This window comes from Sciurus vulgaris (assembly GCF_902686455.1).
Source record: "Sciurus vulgaris genome assembly, chromosome: 7".
NCBI lineage: Eukaryota > Metazoa > Chordata > Mammalia > Rodentia > Sciuridae > Sciurus > Sciurus vulgaris.
In genome coordinates this window covers 37,693,841-37,711,691 of record NC_136467.1, presented here as the reverse complement: position 1 = coordinate 37,711,691, position 17,851 = coordinate 37,693,841, and the positions used below count along the sequence as shown (strand labels likewise).

Sequence of the window (17,851 nt, the reverse complement as noted above, 5' to 3'; positions counted from 1 at the left end):
AAAAAGCACAAAAGGAACTTTAACCGGTGTAACTACACCAGGAAGACAAGGGACCCACCTCTTTAGCCTTGACCTTGAGGGGGTGACAATGAACTTGAGGTTTTAGGAAAAGGGGAGTGAGGCAAGCGTCAAGGTTTGCATAGCTGGTGGCTCTGCACAGTTGGGAAGGCAGGTCATCTTGATCAGTTATGGTCTGACCCATCATTATCCTAGGATTATTGGGGAGTGTCACAGAGAAGAAAGTTACTATTGCCTGGGGGCAGGTAGCTTCCACTCAGAGCAAAGGAGATAGATGCAAAATGGAGGCAGACATGCCTAGCCTTTAATTCCTCGGTTAGTCCCCCACTGGACATTTGCAGGCAAAAGTGAAGAGTCTAAGTTCTTGTTACAATACTGTGCCTGAAACACTCTAAATTTCTGTTATTGCTGCTGGTCATTTCAAACAAGGATTTTGTCATGGACATTTAAGAAAATGCAAATTATTCTAATTGTCTTAAAAGCCAGAAATCTAATGCAAAGTAATTTACTGCAAATTACACACATTTTGCTAATTTACTGGGAAAACACTTTTAATTCACATTTTTCTGTGTTGAAAAGAAATAATCACTAAAATTGAAAATATGAAAATCACTCTTTGGTGGTATTTTAATTCTTGACACCACAGATAAAGGGTAGGGAAACAGTATTAACTAAAATTTTTCATTACCACTCCTGGATAATAATATTCTTAGTTATTTGAAAACTCAAAGAGGACCAAAATTCAATCATCCCAGAATAAAATAATGTTTTTTTGGTTTTTTTTTTTTTGGGGGGGGGCAGGGATTGACCTTAGGGACACCTAACTATTGAGCCACATGCCCAGTCCTATTCTATATTTTATTTAGAGACAGGGTCTCACTGAGTGACTGAGTGCCTTGCTTCTGCTGAGGCTGGCTTTGAACTTGCGACCCTCCAGTCTCAGCCTCCCAAGCTGCTGGGATTACAGATGTGAGCCACCATGCCCAGCAAAACAATGTTCTTTAAACATAAATTCTCCAGAGAAATTTAATGTTTGCTTGTTAGTTTTGTGACTTGTCCATTGTTTGTTAAAATTCTTTTAAAATCAGGCAATGTTCCTGAATCTTTTTCATTTAAAACTCACTTAAAACAGTCTTCGGTTATTCAGCTAGGAGTGTGAACATAAACCATGTCACAGCTAGAGCAAAACTATAAAACTTGGAACTACTCTGTCACTCCTACAAGCACCAGAGGAACTTATAAATATTCTGTACATTCCACTGGGCACAGATTTCTACCTGGAAGGTTTCAATTGTAACTCAAGCTGAGCCAGTTCTCAACCCAGTACTCCCTTCTTATTCCTGCTTCGCCCTCGTCTCCCATCCTGTCCACTACAGCTGGCTGTTTACAGTCCACGCCATTTACTAGACCAACCTCAGGCAACTCAAAAACCATGATTTATTAATCTGTATGTGTCATGCCCTAAGACACATATCTGCTTTAAAAAATGCTGAAATTGTATCTTGCAGTTAAAATTCGTTGCTTTTTAAAAGTAAGTGCCAGAGTCACCTTTATTTTTCTCATTCCCAGATTCAGACATCCAATTTTTAAGCATGTCCACGGTCCACCTTCATTGCCTATGGCCTTTGAAAATCAGTATAATGATCTTCCCTTTTTTGAGGGAAAACAGATTTGCAGCTTGTATATGAGAGCAAGCGTCTGCAGAAGCTCAGAGGCAGTGACAAATTCACACCCTCGATGTCTTTATACCACACCCAGTTAATAAAAACAAAAATAAATTGCATCGGTTGTGACCGAATCCTATCAATAACAAATGAGTGGAGATAACACTCTTTTCTATTCTCTGAAGATCTAGATTCAGCCCAGGAGCGTGGGCTTTCTCAATACATTTCAGCTAGTCTAAGTGTCACAGCAGATCAGATGCGATGTTTGGGCACCAGCAGCAGCTGCTAAAGTGCTCTCTCTGCTCTTCCCAGGAACCATAGCCTTCCTCTGCCTTTCTCTCTCTCACTCTAATTCTGGTACAAGTTTCTTTTCTGCTTATTGCACAGTGCCTCGCCATCACTTCCCTCTCTTGCTCTTTGCTTTAATGTCTCCTGTGGGTGTTCTTGTCCAACAGAAATCCAGAAATTCTAGCAACAAAGTGGACACTTGGGTATTAAATGGCCAAACAGAGTTAGTGAAATGTAAGATTTCTGGTCCCAGCTGCCGTCTCTGAAGACGTGGAATATCTCATCTTTCAACCCAAGGTTTGTTTTTCTATCTGGTTATAGGTCCTTTCATCAGAATACAGAAGTTACATTTCTCCTGTGGGGTACTCTGAAGTCATGGCCATATATATCCCCGACAAGCAAAAGCCCCAGTGAGAATCTGTTCTTCCAAACTACCTGAAACTACTTCTGACATAGAAACTAACCTTCAGGAAGGAGAGTCTACCCACAACATTCCTAGGTTTTTCAGCTAGGAGTGTGATTTTAGGCACAGCTTTGTTTATTTAGCTACTCTGATATTGTTTCCATCTGATTAAAAATCCAAATGCACAGTTTAAAGATACAATTTCTGTATTATGTCCTAAACCTAAAGAAAAATTTGAGGAGTCACTTGGTAGATACCTTTATTTAGATTCTGTGCCTATTTTCCCAAACAGTTGTTCCATTTAAAAAATAATAAAATCCTTCCATGTAAAACTGCATAGTCCATGAGGGAGGCTGTCATTTCTTCTGGTACTCAGGACCCCATCCTCACCCACACCTGCCCATACCTAAATAATGAGTCAAAGTCTCTCTCTGTCTCTCTTTCTCTCTCTCTCTCTCTCTCTCTCTCTCTCTCTCTCTCTCTCTCTCTCTCTCTCTTATTTAGGAATTGCCAAAGTTAAGAGAATAATTAGTTGTAGTCTCCTTAATCTTACCTTGAAAAATAAATCTTTCTATTGCATAGAGTTCTTATAACTGTCTCCTTGTAGTCTTTATTTCCAAACATAACTGGCAACAGATATCTGCTATAGGTAAATTTGACTAAACTAAGTGCATTTTAGATTCTAACTCTTAAACTGCCCATACATCTGTCCTGTTACTTAGCAATGCAAGAAATGATCTAGTAAAGTTAATGATCCATTAGAAAGGCAAATGTAAACTCATATAATAAAGCATCTAGTACACTTTTCTATGCATGTAAGGAGGCATTTTAATGAACTAAATGAATCTGAATATTTAAACTCCAAATAACCTTTACAAATTGTTCTTTGAGTTTAAAGCAATATTCCATATGCAATCCAAAACCTTAGAAGCTTGTTTCCAATAGCTGCTTCCTGCCTATAAAGCATACAAAAAAAGTTCTAGCCAATCACTTCGAAACAATACATGTTAGAGAAAACTTTAATGTAGTTATCAGAAGAAACATAAAAGAAATACATGAAAGGGTGACTTTGCGATAATAAGACATAGTTGGTCATAGAACTTTTTTGAGTAGATTATGCAGGAACTAACATCTTCTGCTTGTATTCCTAAAAATGATCCACTAAGCAGATTCCTATCTTCATGGTGAGAAAAATTATCTAAAATGAGGCAGTCAGTAGGTCTGAACACAGGTAAATTATAGCATCTTCTGACATTTCAAAGTGATTGCTGATAAAATATAGTGCTTTATTTACTACAGTGGAATTGATGGAGCTAACCATAAATAGGAGTTGTAGATTCTCCTCAACTGATAATTCCCAGTCAAAGCAAGAAAGCAAGGCTCCTTGGACAACGTCACTGGCCTATAGGCCCCTATCTCCTGCTGGAAACTTTTTGGGGATAATATCTGTTCCAACAATTTACATTAACAATGTGCTCCCTTTGACTTAAACCAATGTTGAAGGTATTTAATGAAATATAAGTCTGCATTCTTTGCCACAGAGCAGTTCTTTAAAGGTATACTCTATATCATCTTGTATTAACTCCTCAAGTTTAGAGTGTCGCTCAATTCCTTCAACCTGTCCCTCAAATGAAAACAGCTCAAGGAGCTTTTAACATCTTAACAACTCTTTAAAAACTCCAGTTAATTTTTCTAGAGTGGGACTCAGAACTGGACACCAAGAATCTATGTGGGAGCTGACCAATAAACAAGCAGTTAGAAATTATTCTGTTGATCTGGAATTCAATATACATGAATTTAGTCAAAGACTATATTCACTGTATTTTAGTAGCTGAGACATAACATTGTTGTTTTGACAATTTCTCTCCTAATAAAATACTTAGCTGGGCAGGAGGCTAAGGCAGGAAACTGCAAGTTCAAAGCCAGCCTCAGCAATTTAGCAAGACCTGTCTCAAAAAACAGTGAAGGGTGGTGGGCTGAAGATGTGACTCAGTGGTTAAGCATCCCTGGGTCCAATCCCTGCTGCAAAAATAAAAAAAATAAATAAATAAAATACTTAAAAATCATTTTCACTTGTCAAAGGACAGTTTTAAAAAACATTAATCTATTCTTCCTCTATGAATGTTTTCTTGATGGCGTACAGGATTTTTTTTATCTTTTCTGATTATAGAGGATATCTATTATTTTGTACCTCCTAATCTTCACATACTATGGCTTTAGCATTTCTATTATTTGAAGAAACCAGACCTCATTTCCTTCCTTCCTTCTATGATTTGAATGCTTTGGCTCCCTCCACAATGTGTTAGAAACTTAGTCACCAACACAATAGTGTTTAGAGGTGGGGTTAATGGGAGGTGTTCAGGCCATGAGGGTTCTGCCCTCGTGGATGGATTAATGTCCCTATAAAAAGGGTCTATGGGATTGAGTTCCCTTTCTTCTGCTCTTCTATCTAAAGGCAAAACATTCCTCCTCTCTGTAGGATGCCGCAAGAAGGAGCCATCTTGGAACCAAAGAACAAACACACTGGCAACTTGATATTGGACTTCCCAATCTTCAGAACTATAAGGCAAACTTTTTGTTCTTTAAAAATTACTTAGTGTATAGTTTTCTGTTAAAGTAACACAAACACTAATACTAAAACACCCATCAATCTAGCTTCTGGTCAGGATACCCAATAAATTTATTAAATTAGGACACAGGTGTTTGATCCAACCAACATTCTTTCCCTTTTAAAATTCCAGCTACACAATAACACAGCATTCTTTTCTAGTGATAAAACTTCGAAATATGAGATGCAAAAACTCTCAGCAGTTGTGTCACATGTGAACAAAAATAGCCTGGAAAAGAAAAATAAAGATCGTTCTGGTCATTTTCAAGACCCCGGTTCCAGTTGTTCCTTAAGCTGAGCTATACTCTTAGGTTGTCCAGGGGCATGTGAGCTAATAAATTCATTAAAACAACAACAACAAAAAGCATTCCTTTTCAACAAAACAAATCCTTATAAATACACATATATATTTTGCTAAGAATTTTACTTATTTCTTCCTCTGAACTTTATAGCACATATTAATGCATATTATAATAAATTACCATAAATTTGGTGGCTTAAGTAATATAAATGTATTATCTTATAGTTCTATAGATCAGAAGTCTGACACAAGTCCCATTGGCTCAAACCAAGGTATCATTAGCTATGTTCATTCCTCTCTGGATATTCTAGGGAAGAATTATTTACCTGTCTTTTCTAGCTACTGAAGATCATATGTATTCCCTGATTCACAGCTCCCTTCCTCCCTCTTCAAAGACAGCAAAACTGTGTCTCTGAACATTCTTCTGGGTCACATAGTCCTCTAACTCTGATCCCAGCTGGAAAAAGTTCTGCTAAGGACCATGGTAATTAAATTGGACCTACCTGGATAATTCAGGATAACTTCCTCATCTCAAGATCCTAAGTTTTAGCACATGTTGGTTTCTTTTGCCATATAATGCAACACAGTCACAAGGACTGGGAATTTAAGAATATACATCTTTGTGTATTCTGCCCCTATTCTGCCCCTTAATAAAAATGAGGAAAACATTCCATTTCTTACATCATTCCACTCAGTAATAAATATGTTAGTAGAAAAAGCCACAGATACCTCCACATTAGTAACAACCTGTTAAATCAACATTATTTGGAAACTGGTTTTTGGTTTGGGTTTTTGGTTTTAATGACTGAAAATTATTTTGTAGAAAAGGAAATTTCTGTCGGTTTTATTTTATTTTTTTTCTGAAAATGAGACTGATAATCCTTATTGGATTTCCCCAGCACACAATCAAAAAGGAATCTTTGAGAAGTAGAATTAAAAGTATTTCCATATCCATATATGAGCCTTGGAGCCCAAGGCTACTGTCTTTCCAGAGTACACACAGTAAACATGGCATCTCTTTTGTTTTACTAATTGCTTCGTTTCCCTAAGCTGCTAGCACAACATCTGCCAGGATAGAACACTCCTTCCACACACCATAGAACCACAGCCCAATAAACAGTCTGAACATTCTGGTGTAAGGAAGGGCAAGTGCAATTCAGGCAGCCAGCAGGCAGTTTTCAATAGGCAAAGACCTCAAGTGGAAATGAAGCTAAACCACCACCCAAACTCTTTAGAGTGGTTATAGACTTGTTAATTCTGTCATCTCATACTGTCGTAATTTTATTGATTTTGCTTTTCAATAGAACTGTTAAAGATTACAATTCTAAGATAGGCAAAATGTGGGCAGATGCTCACATTCTCACACACAGTTCTGCCAAGATATTTTTATATCTTTCTGCACATAAAACAAAATGAAGACGTGTTATAGATGCATGTTACCACTAACCACCCAGAAGAAGGGAGTTTATTGTATGCTCATTTCCTGGATGAAGTATTCAAAAAATTCTACCTAGGAAAAATGAACAGCACTTTCAAAATAGAAAAGATTTGCTTCGGAGGCAACTTATTAAGCATTCTTAATTGCCAAAACCCATTGAAATGGCAATTTGGGCCATCAAATCTAAATGTCACCCCTGCTAGTTCTAATCAATACAGAGTTCATGCCACATCTACAGGTTAAACTTGAAAATACAAAATGCTGCAAACGTTTACCTTCTGTTAATGTCATTCCAGCCACGGTGCATCAGAAAGTCTCATTCCAAATATGGCATGAAAGAAAGAAAAGCAAGCAAAACGCAAACTCAAAACAGACTTGAAACCAATTGCCTCAAGAAAAACACTCCAGAGAAAATCTTCAAAATCACAGTCTTACCTTGGGAGACTTAGGCAGGTCTACTGTCCTTCCTTCTGCTAGATTGAGCAGGGTTAACTTCGTTTCCTCCACTGAAGGATGTTTGGGAGGGCGAGGTGGGGGGTGCAAGAGAGAACTCTCATATCTCCGCATCATGTAATATTGTTCTTCAGTAATCTCTTCCACCATGGTCCTGACTAAAAATGGTCCTGTGTCCCTAGAAAAATTACTAACTAACTGAATTGTTATATTCAAGCGACCAATAGGAATTTCCCAACATTCCCTGGGGTTGGCAAAGTCACTTATGAGTAGATAAGAGTCTGTGATACCTTCCTCCAGCTGCAGTCCTGGGGTAGCTGCCAAAATGTCCTCTTCAATGGAAAGATCTCTCACAGACACTTTCACATTGAAGGGCAAGCGGAACTGTTTACAGAGCTCAGAAATCTGGTACTGTTTCTTGTCGTGAATCACCTCTACGAAACCTCCTTCCATGTACAGAGGAAGCAGGGCTGCCTCATAGGACTTTTTGAGGATCTTTTCACAGGCCAGAACGTTCACCACTTTTTTTATTCCCTCGCAGAGGACTTCAGTAGTCTCTGAATGATGTACTAGAAACTGGTCCCCAACAGATACAGAGGACAGCTCCTCATGAGGAGGATGAAAGGCTTTGGTGGCCACCACGTGCAGGGGCTCCTTTTCACTCTTAGCTATCTCTAGGTCATAGGCAGTTGGGAACTCCCGAGGTCGCCGCTTGAATTTGCCTTTGTAGCTAGTAGGGATCAAGAAGTGTCTCTTAGGAAAATTGCTTCTGATTTCTGAAGCTAAGATCCTTGAAGCCTGGTACTTTTTGTGGATCACAATGGTTTTTCCAGGCTGTAAAACACTTCTGGACAGCTGGTTTCCTTGAGGTGCTTCTATGACTTCAGCCACTATAGGAAACTCTTTGCTGGTCATTTCAAAAAGATCTTCTGTAGATAACAGCTGAAGAAACCAGTTTGTATCATAAGAGTCAGTAATGTCTTTGACTTCAACATCTAAACTGGGGAGAAGGCGGACTATATCTTTTCGAACTGAAAAGGAAAAAAATGTGTGTATCAAAATGTTTGTCAGCACTCTCTTAGCGCCATAGATAAAATTCATTTAGAAAGAAATTAAAATGATCATAATATAATTTATATGTGGACTTACTTTTTTAAACTTTTAACATGGAAGAGATTGTATATAAAACCACCACCTGAAAACCTATGCTCAGTTTAAGAAATAAGCTTTAACCAATTTCTTGGCACTCTATAACCTCACAGAATCACATCTTCCTCACCACTACCTAAGGGGAACCATCCTCCTGATTCTAGTGTTAATCACTCTGTGTTTATACTTACAGTTTTATGACACATAATTCAAGGATATAGATTGTGTGAATATGCATATAATGTATATGAGTGAAAGTGATATCATTTTATCATTTTAAGGCATGTTCTTGAGGTTCAGACCTCAAATGTAAAATTCCTGAAGAAGAAAGTTTTAGTACTTCCAGTAAACTCCTTCACTTATAAGACCTAAAGCATACATTCTTTACACAAAATTCTGTCCTCTGGGCTAAGATAACATTGAAAAATCATGAATTATAAGGTACTTAAGATTAATATATGGAAATGGGTATCACGATGCAATCTTTTTCCAACTCCAGAGTTAATTTCTTTTTCCACCAGTGCTATATTATACCTATCTGTACCACACAGATGGGTCAGTCAGGGGACCACTCAGGATCCCCAGGTATACTGGTAGGTGCCTACCAATGTGTCACTAGGAAAAATGAGTTTCTGTCTTCTTTCCAAGAAGTCTTTTTTGAGACTACGGAGATGTTTAAAATATTACCATAACATTATTTATCTGTTCTCTATGTACTAGCCACATAATATCACCATAACAGACTTAAAAATAAAGTTATGTGTTATTATTAGGAAGTTTTTGTAATAGGTTGTTTTCTTGACAATTCTCAAACTCAAGTTTCATATCATTTTCATCAATCAATACAGTCTCTTAATATTCTTTCTTCCCTTGATATTGTTGAAAATGATTTAACAAATTAAAAACAATTTGGAAACCATAAAAGAAACTATTTTCTCTTATAAAACATTACTCATTATTACCTTTTATAATATTAACTGTTTATGTAGCATCTGAAAACACTTTATCATTTGTGTTATATAGTCTGGTTAATAGTTTGTGAAGACAATGTGAAAAGGTATTGTTTTATTTTCTTGAGAAGAAAAAATAAAAACTCATGGTTGCCTATAGACTAAAGTTCTATAAAAATGGTAAATGTTCTTTAATTTCTGGAAAGGAAGAAGAGGACTGGAAAGCATTTCTTTCCTTGATCAGTTCATTGTACAAAGTTTTGCATCCCTTGACTTTTGAGATTATTCTCACTGGCTCCTCTGAACCCTACAGCAATTTTAGAAACTAAAATTTTGTTATTTGGATCAAAATTAACCAGTTCTAAGAATTTTAGGGCTAGCTCTCAATAGGCATCTTAGGCTCAAGATTCCTCAAGTGCAGGGAAAAACTAGAGACTGGTAGAATAAATGCCATCAAGGACTTCCCATGATCTCTCAATTAGGCCATATGTTCACCTGGGCCTCCTTACAAACTAGATCCCAGTGTACATCCATGTACAGTGGGACCTGTGGCCACCAGTAGCCTTATTACCTTTGCCTGATTTTATTGGTGCCAGAAAAAGCCTCCAGGCCAAACCATCTCAGCGTGGTTAAATTTTCTGTATCCAATAACTGACCTACCTTCAAAACTTCTGTTCCTAGGTAGACTAAAGTAATGCTATCTTATTTCATTTCATATCATGTATTAATAGCATTTGACAAAGTAGATTCGACTCCCTATTTTTGACATATTTCCCTGTTATCATACTTGTGATTTTTCTCAGTTTTTTTTTTTTTCTGGTTTTTTCTCTTTCCACACCACCCACCACTCACACACACACCATTTAGTAGGCCTTCATTCTTTTCTTTTCTCTTCCTACACTCATGCTTACAGTGATCTTATACAATCTCATCTTTTAAAATATCATCTATATGCTTATGACTCCCCAAAGTAAAGCTCTAATCAAATCATTCTCTTGAATTCCAAGATCTTCTGTTTAAGATCTTCACTTGTACATATAGTAGATGTCTCAAAATTAATGCACCCAAACTGTAATCTGATCCTCTCCCCACTACCCTCCACAAAAAAATTGACTATCTGGCACTTTCTCATCTTACTTATTGGGAACTCCTTTCTCCTTCTTCATTCCATAAATCTTAGGGACATCCTTAAGTTTCCTCTTATTCTAGCACCTGAAGTCCCTTATATCTGGATTACCCTGATCTATACCACATTATTTCTTACTTGCTTTATTGCAAAGATTTACTAACAAGTCTCCAAACAGTCAGAACTCAGTGGAGTGACTAAAGATTCTTTTTAATGCTAACTCAATTGTTTCTACTCTGGGAGACTGAGGCTGGAGGATCCCAAGTTCAAGGTCAGCCTCAATCACATAGCAAGACTCCATCTCAAAATAATAAAAAGAATATTATGTCTGCCATAACGTCTATTCTTGGACCTACAATGTCAATTCCTTCACTCATAATACAAGCCAATGTCTTTACCTGGTCACTTGGATTGCATCTGCTACTATCTTGTCTCACTCTACCTCACTGCTCTTTCTGACTTCCTTGTTGTCAATCAGATTTTTGCATGGCCTGTTTCCTGTGCCTGCTACATCCTTCAGCTAGATGTGTTCATGGTTGACTCTTTTTTTCTTTTCAAGATTGCTTAAATATCATCTTGTCAATGAGGCCTATTCTTTTTTTAGTATATTGTAAGTCATACATAATAGTGGGGTTCATTTCAGTAAGTACTCTTAATAGTCTATTTAAAATTGCAAATTCCTGCCCTTTGCAAGATGGTTCTCTATGTTTCATGTCACCATGCACCTTCAATTATTCCATATAACTTGCTTATTTATTATGACTATTGTCTATTATTTATTTACTACATTGGAACATGTGTTCCCTGGGGGCAGAAGTCTGATTGTTTTGTCTATCAATATACCTATCATTGTACAGAATGGTGCCTGGCCATAAGTAGATATTAAATACATGAATTTAATGAATTAAAAACAATTGTCAGCACAACAGATTCAAGCGTTGAAAGAAGTGATCTGGTAAACAATGTAAATTTCATTGAGGAGAAAAAGGTTTCCACTGTTAAAACTCCTGCTATACATCATAGCAGATATTGCATATTTCATTTAAAACATGATATAGTTTCTCTTGCTCAGTGACCTATTCTATGAAACAAATACTCATATTGTTGAATTTCTATAAAACAATAGAGATATTAAGCTATAAAATAGGGGCAGAGTGAAGTCTTTTCACCCAAGATTTCATTCTTAAGTTAAAAAAAAAAAAAAAAGAAGATTCAATACAAGGGAAGTACATGCAGTCAAAATCCACAACTCATTTCAGATCCTTCAGAAAATTGAGGTCACAGGACAAATTGCTACCCCAAAACTAGATAGTAGATAAACACAGAGAGTCTCAGCCAACTGGGAGCAGAAACCACTGCTGAAGTTCAGCAACTGGTAACACATAAAGGATAACTGACTAATTGCTAGAAACTAAGTGTGGAATTGCTTGAGAGATCAAAGCCACTGGGGGCCATGCTTGGGAGTACCTCCCACACTTCCCTGAGTCTTTCTTCCAGGAGCCCCACCAGGTCCTCAGAGCAAAGACTGAAGAAAAATCCCCCCTCCCTGTGCTTTTGGCAGGGTGAGGGGAAACACAACAATTTTAAAACACGTCCAGAGTACTCTGCTCTCCTTTTTAAAAAAAATCCTGTCTTCAAGGAAAAACTACTTCACTAAAGTCTAACCAGCTTATTGAATTTTACCAAAACCTAACTGACATGGAAGAAAGGAATCTCCCAACCCCAACCTCTGCATGGTGAAAGCAAATGCTCAACTTCAGCCTCCTCTATACTTCTACAAAGGAAGGGGAAAACCCAACTCCAGACCCTGCCAGCCACTTGGCCACCACTAATGGAGAGAAAAAACACTGAGAATAACTTATAAAGGTCACATTCCAGATGTGTAGGCTCACTAAATCACTAAAACCTCAAAATTTATGGTCACATCAACAGGGTTTCTGTATAATAACTGTGTATTCCAACTGAAAGAATGACATTCAAGGCCCTACTTAAGAGGGAGTCTCTAGGGTAATACAAGAAGAGAGATAAAAACAAACACTACAGGACATGTTAGTCTCTCATGCCTATAACTATAGTAAATATTGAAAAGAGCCTAACTCCTAGCCATGTAAGTGTAAAATTTCACTCTAAAGGGCTGTTACCTGAGTTTCTTCCACCTGAAACATTCTGCCTGTCTGGTTTTCCACACACAAAAAATTACAAGATATATTAAAAGGCAAAAGGCACAGTCTGAAGATAAAGAGCACATACCAAAACCAATATCAGATATATAACAGATTTTGGAGTTACAGACTATGGGTTTAATATATGATTAATATGCTAAAGGCTATCATGGAAAAATGGGACACTAAAGAAGAAAAGATAGGAAATATAAGTAGAGAGATGGAAACTGTCTGAAAAAAATTACAAAGAAATGATAATAGCCAAGTATGATGGCACACATCTACAATCCCAGCTACTCAGGAGGCTCCTGAGGCAGGAGGATAGAAAGTTTGAGGCCAGCCTGGGCAACATAGCAAGACCCTCAAATGAAAAAACAGTGTAAAGAAGTGATAGAAATTAAAAACACAAGAGTAGAAAGGAAAAGTGATTCTGATGGATTATTCAATAGACTAGACACTGCCAAGGAAAATAATCAATGATCTTAAAGACATAACAATAGAAACTTTCTAGATTGAAAAGCAAAAGAAAAAGGATCAAGCTCTCTCTCTACTTCCTGGGTACCATATCCTGAGCTGCTTTCCTCTGCCATACCCTTCCACAATAATGTTTGCCTCTTCCCTAGCCTAAAGATTCAGAGTCGGCCAACCACGGATTGAACCTCTGAAACTGTTAACCAAAATAAACTTTTTTCTCTGAAAAAAAAAAAAAAAATAAAGAAGGAAAGAACATAAAAGGAAGAAAATAACTATTTAAAAAATATCGAAGCATTGTAGAACAATTATAAAAGATGTAATAAACGTATCATGGAAGTACCAGAGAGAGAGAGGAAAAGGAAGAGAAGAAATATTTGAATAAGACTGAGAAGTTTTTTTAAAATCATGGAGCACATAAAATAATAAGCATATTAAGTACCAAAAAAATCTACACATAGAAAAATTGTGTCCAAGCCTGGTACAGTGGGATACACCTGTAATCCTAGCTACTCATGAGGCACAGGCAGGAGGATCACCATTTTAAAGCCAGCCTCAGCAACTTAGAAAGACCCTAAACAAATTAGTGAGACCCTGCTCAAAATAAAAAAATAAAAAAGGGCTGGGAATATGACTCAGTGGTTAAGTGCCTCCTGGGGTTCAATCCCTGGTACCTTGTCCCCCCCAAAAAAAATTATATTTGAAACCACATAAAATCAAAAACAAAGAGAAAACTTGAAGGCAGAGAAGGGAAAAACCTTACTTACAGAGAAAGAAGTATAAGATATACATTGTAATTATCTCCGTAAATCATGTAGCAAGAAGCGTAGAATGACAAACTTCAAGTCTTGAAAGAAGAAAACACAATGTAGAATTTAACACTATGTAGCATTTTATCCAGCTAAATTTCAAAATATGAAGGGGAAATAAAGAATTTCTCAAGCAAAAATTCAGAGAATGTTAGTAATAGACCTGCTTTGCAAGAAAAATTTTTGTAAAGGTTTTCAAACTAAAAGAAAAAAAAAAAAAAAAAAAGGTCAGACACTCAGAAGTACATAAAGAAAAGGAATAGGGTTAAGGAGGAATAAGATGTTTTATTGTTTTATTGTTTCATTTTTAATTGATCTAACTGGTAATTGCTTGTTCAAAATAATAATATGATGATAGTTCGGTAAGTGAAAAGGCTGACGGAACTGCTATTAAGGAATGAGAGAAAAGAATTGGGAATATTTTATCCTAAAGTAGCTTCACTACCCACGAAATTATTTTTATTGTTTGAAAATGGACTTAGATTAGTAAATGTGCATTATAAACCCTCAGGCAACAATTAAAACACAAGAGGTTTTTTTTTGTTTTGTTTTGTTTTTGTTGTTGTTTTTTTTTTAAACAGCATAATTCATATGTTTTGGCTTTAAACTGGAATACATTTAATTTTTATGGAAAATATTATTACGTCTAGGGAACTCACCTAACAAAAGATAAAGAAACCAACACTTTTTGGTTTTATTAGGAAACAGTAAGTTACATGCACTTACAAAAATATTTAAAATGTAAAAAGGGTAAATAATAATCTTTAATAAATTGATAAAAATTTTAGATTACCAATACTTACATTTTGGTATATATAGTTCTAGTTGTGTGTGTGTGTTGTGAATTTTTTAAACAATTGAAGCCAGAATTCAAGACAGGCAGTACAGAATAGGTGATCAGTCCAATGGAGAAAATCGAGGTCCATTCGAGTCCAGGAAGTTGGAAACTGGTTCATGTCTCCAGGGCCCTTGGATACCACCCCTCCCCAAAAGATTGATAATGAAGCAACTCCTGAGCAGACAGAGAGCTACTAATCACTATCCCCTGGGCTGCGACTCCCTTCCTGCCTGGCACTCCCACCTTGGCCCCTCCAGCCTACCTGATCACCCGATGGCCATTCCACCCACATCCCCAGTCACTATACAGGATGAGGAGAAATGAACAAGATAAGGGAGAAGAATGTAGGAGAACAAAGGAAACTTTAGTTGTCTAAAAAGGACAAGACTTCCTCATTCCACAGATTCTGCCCTTGAGTCCCCTTCTTCCACCCAGAGAAGTCTGTTTTACTATCCTTCGATAAAGTTTCTTACTTTCTACTCTACTCCTGCCTCGGCCTGCTTCTCTAGTGTCACCACTTCAACATCTGAGGAAGCAGGTAACTGATAACTGGCAGTATCACAATCATTTACCATTTTACAACTGGGAAAATATAATCTTCTCTCCACAAAAAGTATATATCGGGAGTACAAGCTAAATTAGAAAATGACGTTTTCCAAAAAATTCTCTTTGACTTCAGAATGATAGCGATAAGAAGTTACAACTCAGAGCGTGAGACATTCAGGAAGGTGTTCATTACACATTTTCTAGTTTTAAATTAAACTGAAAGAAAAGCAAAGTACAGTTACAGAAACTTTGTTTAGACTTCCCAAATGTTCCTTCTTGGTGGGTGGATATGAACTGTTGTCTGGTTCTCCAAAGGGAGCACCTGTGAACAATTTCCATTCCATTTGCTCTAACAAGGTAGCACTGCTTTCCCCCCTTATTCTGCTGAGTCATTTCACTTAACTTTATCTTTCTGCTCATTCTTCAGGGGAAGTCCCTCCACAGTGTGGACAAGTGTAATCATGATGTGGGACTTTTCTGCATGACCCACTGCAGTGACTCTCTTAGCTAAGTTTTTGAAGAACCCACTAAAAATTATCTTTGAAAAGAGAATAGAGTTATTTTAAGCTTCCACATTAGGCGATCATGTTTCTTTGGATGGTAATAATATTAATATTCACTCATAGGATACACTCAGTCCCAACTGAGCACAAGAGGACTTATTCTTTACAATTGAGCCTAAATTAGTGTAAGACTGGAAATCTGCAGCGTCTCATTCAAGTCTTGAAGGCATAATGATTATTTCTACATATTTTCAACTTTTAGACCTCTCCTCCCAACTCTGGTCTCTCCTATATTATTATATGATAGTAATAATGATAATCTACATTTGTACATTTGTACATTTTTATTTTCTAAGTTGGTAATGGGTTCCAATTAAGATTCTTTTTAAAATGTAAAGCCAGTCCAGGAAGTTAACCTGTAGAAACATTCCAAACATTCCAGTCAACTCCTTTGTCCTGGGGAGGTGGAAAAAGATAAGTGGGAAAGGTAAGGAGTTCAGATCTGAGTGAACACTGCAGATCCAAGGGCTAACTAAAAATCTTCACACTTTTCCAATACCTGTTTATCATAATTTTGAACAACAACATCGGTACTTTCCTAATACCTACATAGCACAGATTTTGAGCAATCACATTCATACTTTTCCAGTACTTGATTAGCAGAGATATCTATTAGTGTCCCTTCCCAGTAACTGTATAAGCCCCTAGATAATACACTAACTTGGCAATCCCCATTGGGTCCCCTCTGGCCCTGCAGGAACTCTTTTTCTTCCTCAATTGAATAAATCCTATTCTTTTATACTTCCTCTTCCTCTTCTGTGGATTTCATTCTTCAAATTTATGAGACAAGAACCCACAAGGCAATGGCAGGTGGTCAGGTGTAGCACTAGCCTCACTACAGCATCAGGGCTGAAAACCCCTTTCAGTCAGATTTGTCACTTACTTTTCAAGACTATATACATATTTTTCTCAAAAGTATTATACATGTGACTGAATGTAGTGGTCCATGCTTGTAATCCCAGCAGCTGAGGCAGGAGAACTGCAAATTCAAAGCCAGTCTCAGCAACTTAGCAAGGCCCTAAGCACATAGTGAGACCTTGTCTCAGAATAAAAAGTAAAAAGTGCTGGGATGTGGCTCAGTGGTTAAGTGCCCTGGGATGGAATCCCTGGTGTCCAAGAAAAGAAAAAGTATTATGAACTTTATCCTGATGTCTTATTTATTCCATGAATTGTTTTATTTTTGTATTACATATCTCTATCATATGGCAGTTATTAGACTTCCTAATAATTTCTGAGTTCTGCATCGTTCCAAACTTTTTTTTTTTTTTTTCCCCTTTGTGGTGCTGGGGATTGAACCCAGGGCCTTGTGCTTGCAAGGCAAGCACTCTACTGACTGAGCTATCTCCCCAGCCCCAAACTTTTAAACTAAAATTTATTTTACAGTTTATTCATTTTATATAAATTTTCTTTGTGGATATTCTGTGATTTATTTTTTTCCATTTATTCCCTTTCATTTCAACTTGAGAGAAGCTATACTATGAATTTTCATTGTGCTACATGATCTCTGGCTATTCTGCCATTCATATTTTTAAGGACAGAAAGTGTTTTTAGGACTGCTTTCTAAAAACAAATGATCATGACCCTCATTGAGAAATCAGGAGTCATATAAAATGATTATACTTGCTTTGGATATAGATCACTGTAACACCACTCCGCCTTTCACACTTCCATTTTTATTGAGGTTTTTTTTTTCTGTGTGTGTGTGGTGCTGGGGATTGAACCCAGAGCCTGTGCAAGCCAGGAAAGCACTCTACCAACTGTGCTATATCCCCAGCCCTGAGTTTTAAATGTTAAGTTGAATTTAAGCATTTTTTAATACTAGGTTATGTATTTCAATATATTTTCCATTGATAGTGTGATGATAAACTTAGCTAGGCTATAATACGTAGTTACTTAATTAAACACTAATCTAGGTACTGTTGTGAAAGTATTTTATAGATGTAGTTAATATATAAAACCAGTAGCCTTCAAATAAAGAATGTTACCCTCTATAATGTAGGTGAACCACATCCATCAGTTGAAGGTTAAGAGCCAAAACTGAAGTTACTTGAAGAAAAAGAAATT

The 17,851-nt window shown here is 36.9% G+C and overlaps 1 protein-coding gene across 3 annotated transcripts in view; it reads right to left on the bottom strand.

The window, feature by feature from the left end:
- The window catches only part of THEMIS (thymocyte selection associated), a 195,841-nt gene that overhangs the window by 106,166 nt on the left and 71,824 nt on the right, over positions 1–17,851 (bottom strand). For all 3 annotated transcript variants that reach the window (XM_079148196.1, XM_079148195.1, XM_079148197.1), the window contains exon 4: positions 7,156–8,204. In XM_079148196.1, coding sequence (XP_079004322.1) covers positions 7,156–8,204 — 1,049 coding nt within the window. The remainder of the gene's footprint in view (positions 1–7,155; positions 8,205–17,851) is intronic.